At 39.3% G+C, this 9,263-nt stretch overlaps 1 protein-coding gene across 2 annotated transcripts in view; it reads right to left on the reverse strand.

Moving 5' to 3' along the window:
• Positions 1 to 9,263, reverse strand: part of Itga2 (integrin subunit alpha 2) — a 93,027-nt gene that overhangs the window by 22,462 nt on the left and 61,302 nt on the right. For both annotated transcript variants that reach the window (XM_021180415.2, XM_029468487.1), the window contains exons 14-17: positions 7,858 to 8,061; positions 7,017 to 7,153; positions 4,068 to 4,207; positions 1,323 to 1,474 (exon numbers count right to left, since the gene is read on the reverse strand). In XM_021180415.2, the coding sequence (XP_021036074.1) occupies positions 1,323 to 1,474; positions 4,068 to 4,207; positions 7,017 to 7,153; positions 7,858 to 8,061 (633 nt within the window). The remainder of the gene's footprint in view (positions 1 to 1,322; positions 1,475 to 4,067; positions 4,208 to 7,016; positions 7,154 to 7,857; positions 8,062 to 9,263) is intronic.

A 9,263-nucleotide genomic window follows, 5' to 3' on the forward strand; every position in this document is an offset into this window, starting at 1 on the left:
CATATGCAGCTAGAGACAAGAGCTCCGGGGTAGTGGTTAGTTCATATTGTTGTTCCACCTATAGGGTTGCAGTTCCCTTTAGCTCCTTGGGTAATTTCTCTAGCTCCTCCATTGGGGGCCGTGTGATCCATCCAATAGCTGACTGTGAGCATCCCCTTCTGTGTTTGCTAGGCCCCGGCATAGTCTCACAAGAGACACATAACTTAAAATAACTTTCTGGCTGGAAAATTTCTCCCAAGAAGCATTTTTCATTAAAGATTTCCAAAGTCTATAAGAACTCTAGCAATTATGGCCTAATGTTAGAACTAGCAATCTTTGCGACACAATCTACCAACATTCATTTAGTATAGCAGTTCTCAACCTGTGGGTCATCACCCCTGGGAGGTCACATACCAGATATTTGCATTACAATTCACAATTAGCAAAATTATAGTTATGAAGTAGCAATGAAATAATCTCATAGTCGGGGGTCACCACAACATGAGGAACTATATTAAAGGGTCACAGCATTAGGAAGGCTGAGAACCACTGACCTACTACTGTAAAGCAATCCTAGAACCCACAGTTGAGATTTTCATTCTCAGGAGCTTAAAATGGATACAACTTTTACCTGACTGAAAAGATGTCAAAATAAACTTGTCAATGGTAAGTTCACCCTGTTAGTCATTTAAGAAACACTGTTTTTCACTTAAAAAAATTAATCTACTTATCTTCTTTATTTAGTGCATGTGTGTGTGTGTGTGCGTGTGTTCACCTGCACACATACATGTGTGTGCTGTATGTGTACATATATGTGGAGGCCAGAGAAGAAAATCAGGTCTTCTGCTTCGTTATATTCAACATTTTTTCCCATTGAGACAGAATATCTAGATGATCGTTGAATAAAGTCTGGCATCCAGCAGGCCAGCCCCAGAAACCATCTTGTCTGCTGTTCAGAGTGCTGAGGTTGTAGGCACACGTATAGCCACACTTGGCTCTTTTACATCGGTGTTGGGGATTTGAACTCAGGTCCCATTGCTTATGCTGCAGGTGCTCTTACTTGCTTGGCCATCCCTCTGGCTCCAAGCCTTCCATTTCTTTAACAATCTTTTAGGCCTTTTGGTTGCAATTCCTAATAAAATGTCATGTCACCAACACATATAAAATCTGAATGTGACCATAAGTATTAGTATAGAAGAAATGTGCTTTGTGTTCACAGAGTTAGGCAAGACATAAGGTCATTAGAAAGACAAGCATCTTCTAACAGATAGATTCCATTTTAGACTTCCTGTACTCATTCATCTTTTAAAAGAAAAGCAGGGTTGGGAACCCAGAGACCTCACCTGTATGGTAATGTGGTGCTCAGAACACTTCTGCACTTCGTTTACCACCATATTCTTCTGCAAGAATCTCTCACTGTTTTCTCTGAACATCCCCCTGGAGGTTACCCTGGATGAATGTCCGTCCGCATCAAGTGTCATGTTAAACAGGATGGCTGTGATAAAACCACAAACAAATCATGTCAAGTATGCTCTGAAGAAGAAAACATCATTGTTTCCATTGGATCCGATTGGAGGAAGCCCCTGATATCAAGAAGATGGGAAGACTATCTCTATATCAGTGGTTTATGTACAAGGGAAGACTATATGGCATTTGTAATTTCATGGGATTTGGTCTAAGTGACTGTGAACACACCACACCACACATACACACACACACACACACACACACACAAGCTAGCCAGAGAAACATGTCTTGTAACAATTAAACCCAACACCTATTGGGCTATTGGGCTTGCCCTGGGAAATCTATTGGATAAACTTTGGCAAATTCGTCCCTTTCCTGTGTATTAGTTTCATCTTCCATAATGTAGGGCCCATGCAGGGAACACGCGCAGGATGAGTGGTGTTAAATGGAGAAATTCCAGTTGACCTCATCTTCATATGCTAAGATCTCTATACAACACCTGTACAGTGGATACTCTGATGCTATTTTTGAGGTTACGAACTAGATTAAATGAGGCAGAATAATTGGCATGAGTTCACCCAGCTTGGACAAGGTCAGAAATAAAACTTAAGGAAATTTGTAATGAAAGTCCATGTCCTTTCTATTTCCATGCCATTACAAGGACTAAGTGTTACTATAAGAATGAAGTGTGACCGTCGAAAAGAACACGTACTCTGCCTGACACAGTCTAGATGCTTACGTGGAGAACGGCGTGCGGCATTGCAGCACCGAGCTTTGAGTCAGACATTCTTAGACTGGGCAGTCATTTCACAGTTTATGTCCTCTTTGACTTGAGGACTCTTCCTACCCTCTTTGGATCTCTGTTTCATTGGCAGTTTAATAACAACTCAGGGGAGTAGAAATGAAAAACTACCGTGTGATAAAAAATGATGACAGTAACTGAAGTCCAAATAATCAGGCCAGCTGCCTTTAAAAGAATCCATTGGCCACTCAGAAATTCAGAGCTAACCGTACTGCTTAGGGCAGTTGCCTTATGGGGAATTACTTTATCAGATTTATTCAGGATTTGAAAGTTGAATACACTTCCTAAGACAATATATCTGTTACTTTTAATGTATCTATTAAAGAAACTGGAATTTCTGTACTTCAGTGACTTAATGAGACCAATAAACATATCAAAAACATGAAAAAGATTGAATGGACAGACTAAAAGTAACTGATAAAAAAACATATAAAGGGAAAACTAGTAGAGGGGACTAGGTAGCTATAAAAAAGGATGAAGTCCGTAAGCAACACATATTTTTCATGTAGCTTGAAATAGATGTATAGTTTCATAGATTATCCAGTTTTAAAGATGAGATTTATTTCTTATGTGCTGTTATTGCCAAGCAACGAAGTGAAAAATTATGGCCATCTCATCAGGGTGGATCTGGACACAGCAGGAGAGAGTCAAAGGGACAGGTTCCCAGTGGCAAGAAAGGCTCCCACATCCTCACCAGACAATCAGCGGGAATGGAATTCTCTGGAAGTCCAGGTTTTTCAGTGTTCGCCAACATAATATATGAAGAACATTCAAAAGGTGGAAGATCCACAAGGCACATTCATGCTTTAGGGCCAAGACAGCTGGGCAGCCAGCCATGTCTGCCAGAGGACTACATTTTCCATTTTAATCTTTTATGCAGACTAAAAATGTTTGTATGGTGATGGTTTTCGACTTGTGATAGCTCCTCAGGTGGACGTGCGCCTCAAGGCACACACAAGTGTCATACAAACAGCTGACCTAATTGTTTTCAGCCTTTAAGCTAATTTTCTTGCAATTAACTGAAGTACCACTAGGAACTAAGAATTCTGAAATATAGAGCCAGAACCTTATGGAGGAGAGATTAGAACCCATTGACCAGGAACAAGGGAAAATATGCAGGTTTTAATGAAGTATTGCTTGGCTTGCTGTCTGCAGAGGATGTTGAGATACCAGAGGTAGATGGTTACTTAGAAATGGCATCAAAGAGGATGCAGCATCTCAGCCAGGTCCCACAAGATTGTCTGGCCTCTTGGGAGACAGAGGATGACAGTTTCTGCTGGCATTTGCCAACAGTCCTACCTGGGCTTTTTCCCATCTGATGGGACACACTCAGACTCATAGGTAGAAATGGCAATGCAATGGAACAGATTATATGTTCTTTTCTATTTTTCTCACTTCTTCTTTGGAAACGGAAATAACATTTAGTGCTTTACTAAGGACACCTATACAGGGAATGGCTTAGACAGTAGGTAACACACTCACTTAGAGCTCATAGCAGCACAATAAAATCTGTGTGTGCTAAGCATCTCCAGAAAGGATCTGTGGGTAAGAGAGACTCAACAACAGAGCTCGTGATTATACTACAGTGATTAAAGTGTTCTCCAGGAGAATGCCAGAATCTAGACCTGAGCAAGGATGCTTGCAACAACCTCCCATGCCTAATGAATGACTCTTGGATACTGCATGTGTGCAATTTAAGCATGTCATGTAAAGATCCTTTTTTTTTTTTTTTTTTTTTTCCTGGTCTGCAAACCAAAACTTCTAGCTAAAGCTATCAAGGCAAACCCATCAGTGTACAGGTTATTTTAGGTCTACCTACCTACTTGACTGTTTTGCCCAGCAGGTCTAAATGCTGCTCTGAAGCAGAGCTTTAGGGTTATCTTAGCATCCTTGTTGAGCAAAGTGATTTTGTCTGGAGTGAACGAAGCTTCTATGGAAACGTCAGCAATGCTTTGTGACCTGAAAGACAAATGCAAACAGGGAAACAGATGCAAATTATTGCCCAGTATACATATACAGTTTACATAGAGGACCTGGGGTCAATATTGTTGACCTTTCTCTCCATTGTCTTAGAATTTGAGAGCATTATTTCCTATTTGAAAGCAAACGATGGCAGTGAGGTGAATGGATTTTTGGTTGATAACTGTATAGCACACAGAATGAATGACTCTATCTATCTATCTATCTATCTATCTATCTATCTATCTATCTACCTGTCTTCATAACACTTGAACCTACATAGAATAAAAGCATGGAGCCTCTCTGCAGATAATATGTAAAGTCACAACCCGTCTATGTCTTCCCAACTGGGGTCAGTGTTACTCTCAGTCCTTGAAATGGCAGGAGAGAGAAGGAAAGAAGTTGGAGGTGGCAGAGCTGATGAATATTGCCATGACCTGTGATGTGCTATCTCCATGGTTGGCATCACTGGTCCAAGATGGTAGGAACTAGCATGATGGCTGAGGAATCCATCACAGGGTACCAGAGTTTTCTACCTTGGTGTGGCCCTTCGTATATCTAAGCCACAGTCTTATTTGCTCCTTCAGCATTGGTGTAAAAAATACTTATTAATGAAAATATCTGAGACATGGGTACTTGGAGGCTTACCACTTCACTGGGTACTTGTCAGTGAGGAAATGGATCCTACAGTCTGAATCCCTCCATTACTAGAACTTGAACTTCAGTACAGTGACCCCCTTGTAACCTTCCCCCATCTCTAAGGTAGCAAGCAGTTATTACAGATTTCACCCTTTTGAAAAGTACCACAAACAGATCCAAAAAGCATGTCTTTTTATTTTCTGGCAAGGCCATTTTAAAGGTTGCTATACATCTGGATTTCTCTTAATCACCAACCATGACACGAAAAATGTAACACGGCTCCAGGTTTACAACCATTTGTCATGATTCAGTGAATCTTAGGCCAGTTTTTGAGAGACCGAGGATCATTCTGATACAGGTGACATTGATTTGCATGTTTTTTAAATGTATTAGACATTTTTTCTCAGAGTTATCCAGAAAGAGCAGTTCAGCACTTTGTAGGAATGTGACCACAGAATATTAGCTTAGTGGGAGCAGTCATCTCAGCACATTCATTTGGTCCCATGTTGTTGACTTTTCTGAAGAATGAAATCCACCTTTGAAAACAGCAGCTTGGTCAGGCCACTGACTAAACTATATCATAGTACAGTAAATGTCGAGCCACTGCATGGGAAGCCTACTGAGGCTTACACGGTTCTCTTTACTGTCAGGTCTCTTGTTTTCTTACGTTATTTTAAATGAAGCCGAATAACTAGGTAACATTCCAAGTATGCCATTCTTGAATTATTTTACCCAGTAAATGTGTTTTTCAGTTTTTCAGTCTTAAAGCTATCCTTGGTTTTCCACATAACAGTTTCATTTGTCAAAAAACTCACTTTACTACTGAAAAGCATAATTCAGATATAATAATAATATATGTATAGAGTAATAATATGTATAATAATATAGAGTAGCATCAAACTCAGGAAACATAAAATATCAATGGACTGTGTTTCTGTCCCCAGTATGTTTAGACAGTTAAAGCATATATTTTCAATAGAGAAGAATGAATGCATAAGTATTCTTGACTGAATAATCAATTAATTTTTAATTCCAGTAGCTCACTAGATCATACACCTAAATGTTTGCTATTTGTGTGTATGTATCTGTCTGCTTGTGTGTGTGTGTGTGGGTGTGTGGGGGGGTGCATATTTATGTATGCATGTGTACCTGGATGCCAGTGGTCAACCTTGACTGTTAGTCTTCAGGCACCCTGTTGCTTAAGGCATGGTATTTACTGCCCTGTAACTTGATATTTAGTCAAGGCTAGCTAGCTAGCGAGCTACAGATATTTTCTCTGCCTCACCATATGGGACTATATGTACGTGCCACCATGCCTAGTTTTTTGTTTGTTTATTTAAATGATCTAAATATATAGCTACAGCTGATCTGGAATACTCTATGTTTGAGGCTGGCCTCCAACTCACAGATATCCACCTCTGTCAGCCTTCCAAGTTCTTGGATTAAAGGCATGAGCTAACTCACCTGGGTATGTCTGGCTTTTCAATATGGGCTCTGGAGACTGGACTCAAGTCCTTAGGCTTACACAGCAGGCCCTCTAAGTAACTAAGGTATCTTTTCAAGGCCTTCATAGACCTGGCTTTTCAAAGCTTGAACCATATTACCTTGGAATCCTTTCTTGTTCCCTCATCTTTGATGCCTATGGAGGTTAGTGGAGAGGTCAGCACAGCCAAAATAATGGTTCTCCTTCATGACTTAGGATTTTAATGTGTGCCTTGTAAGCACACAGGAAGTTTTACTTTGTGTTTTGTGAGTGTGCTCTCATAAGGTTTCCTAACTGGAAGCTGAAATGAGGCTGTGTATAAGAAGATAACATTCAGAAATATGCAGGATATCATTTAGGGTGGTTTTTCTGCACACTGAATCTTTTCACATAAGGAGAAGAAAAACTTGACTCTCATGACAAGGATCTCTCTCTCTGAGAATTTGTGTATGTGTGTGTGTATGTTTCAAAGATACATGCTTATCAATACCTCTCTCTCTCCCTCTCTCTCTCTATATATATATCTATATATATATATAATATGAAAACAATGAATATCCCTTTCTTTATGTGAACAGTAATAAATACATTTCCTACAGCCTTATAGAAAACATTGGGCATGATACACACTACACAATAAAGCAAGGCGTTTGTTAACTAGTCTGAGTCTCACACTTACTGACTCACCAGAGTTGAATCACTTGCCCCAAAGCACCAATGGATACATCAGTGATGGAATCCCCGTTTAAATCACCATAGCCATCCAGGGACCTTCCAAAGAACTGGAGATGGCTCCTAAAGGCTCCATCAGATCCAAGGATTTTCTGAAAGAGCAGAATTAATGTGGCGTTGTAGTAGACACAGCGGAATCACAGAACAATGGCCTTTATCTTGCCCTTTACATTCCCTGTAGTCATTTTTCAGGTTGTCTGGTCCAGGAAACTCCATCCTTTTCTTCAACCACATTCTATCTGATCTCTTTATTATTATTACTGTTTTTTTTAAAACAATGATTCCTCCATCAAGGAAATAGCATGGATTTTTAGTTCATAATCACAAAGCAGCACAAAACGGTGAGAAGTCCATGGGCAGGGAATGAGCTGAGACAAGTTCAGGTCTTTATTCCTGACCTAGCTAGCTCTCCTCAGAATGAACACAAAATTGCCTAATAGTAAGAAATCCTCAATCATTCTTCAGCTATCTGATACCCTCCATCCATGAAATTTACCCTTACTTGAGTTTAATGTTCTTAGGTTTGATTCTTGACCTTTGTGATAATCTATACCACTGCAATTTATTTCTTTTTTCATATGTCCTCTATTGGAATATAAGGTCAATTTTGTCTGTCTTGCTCTATATAGCATTATCAGCATTAACTAGAATAATGTTTGACATATCGTGAGGCTTCACTAAGTTTTTTTTTTTTTTTTGATGGAAAGAAGGTGGATTTAAGAGGCATGGATTGGATGATGCGGTCTAGCTCCAGCATTTATGTGCACAATACATCATCACATTGTGCATGGGTTACCTGGGAGTACTTGGTGCGAATGGTACCCTGGTGACCGTTGTAAATGTACACAGCTCCAGAGTTCTCATTCTCTACAGGTGAACCGACAATCACATCATTAAAGCCATCCATGTTGATGTCTGACAGGGCTGCAATTGCTGAACCAAACCGAGCATTTCCAGTGCCTTCCGGACCTTCAAGAAACTGGTGCTGATTCAAGATGCCCTGGCAAAGGGGAGAGGGACCGTGACAGTGAAACTCTCAATGTGTATCATTAAAATTCAAAGCAGCTATGTCCAGACAAGATTTCAAAATGTGGATAGGGTTTTAATCTTAGTATTGATGATTCTCCATGTGTAGTGAGAGTTATAAATAAAGATTTTAGTGATTAGGGTCATGAGATATCTGCTCCTAAACCAAGATGAAAGGAGATAATAATCCTTTTTATTGTATGAAAAAAAAACCTACATAAAATGTCCATCCCTATCTCCACTTTCTCTCAGTATGAGGATCATCATCTCTTTCCAAATCTTTGACTTAAAAGTTTTCTAGTAGGAGTCTAATGACATGGATGAAATTAGGATAGATAACAAAACTCAATGAAACTTGATAATCTAGATCTTACTTAAAAACTGCTGCACAGTGACATAATTATATTGGGGTAAGAGGTGGAAAAAGAAGTCACTAGCATTCCATAACAGGAAACACTAAATGACTCTGCAAAGGAAAAGACATTTCCTTATAAAACACAGATTTTCCTTCTGAGTTTGTGCTCTAGTATGAAAATATTTAATGGCTTTGCAAGAAATCAAAGTGTCTCAACCAGGAAACTAGGTCATTGTAGATTCTTTCTACTTTATAGTAATTTATGAAGATTAATTTTTTTTACTGTATTAGAGAAAGCATTAAGAGAGAATGTTACTGGGGCTGGAGAATTGGCTCCATGGTTAAGAGAACTTCTTGTTCTTGCAGTGGACCTGGGTTCATTTCTAAGCATCCACATGGTAGCTCACAACCATTACTACCTCCAGTTCTAGGGATCCAACACCCTCTTCTGGTCTCCTTGGTCATACAAAATGTACATGTGGTAAACATATAATCATGCAGGCAAAACAGTCATACAGATAAGAAAATAAAACAATCAAAACAAAATTTAAATAGCTATGTTCATCAACAATTAACGATAGTTCAGAATAGTTTGCAAACAAGAAATTCAAAAGAAACTAGAGACTTAAAAAAAACCTCTTAAGAAGGGACTATATAATTCTATCTGCATGTGCTTCTACATTGTCTATGTAAAGTTGTAATTAATTTAGCTACTTGTGTTAGGCGGTCAGTTTTTACATTAACATGTAGCAAGCATCCAGCATATAAAACGCCCTAACAACTAGATAGAACTTTGCCTGCACTGACTTCTCTTCCCCTAC

This window comes from Mus caroli, chromosome 13, assembly GCF_900094665.2.
Source record: "Mus caroli chromosome 13, CAROLI_EIJ_v1.1, whole genome shotgun sequence".
Classification (NCBI taxonomy): Eukaryota; Metazoa; Chordata; class Mammalia; order Rodentia; family Muridae; genus Mus; species Mus caroli.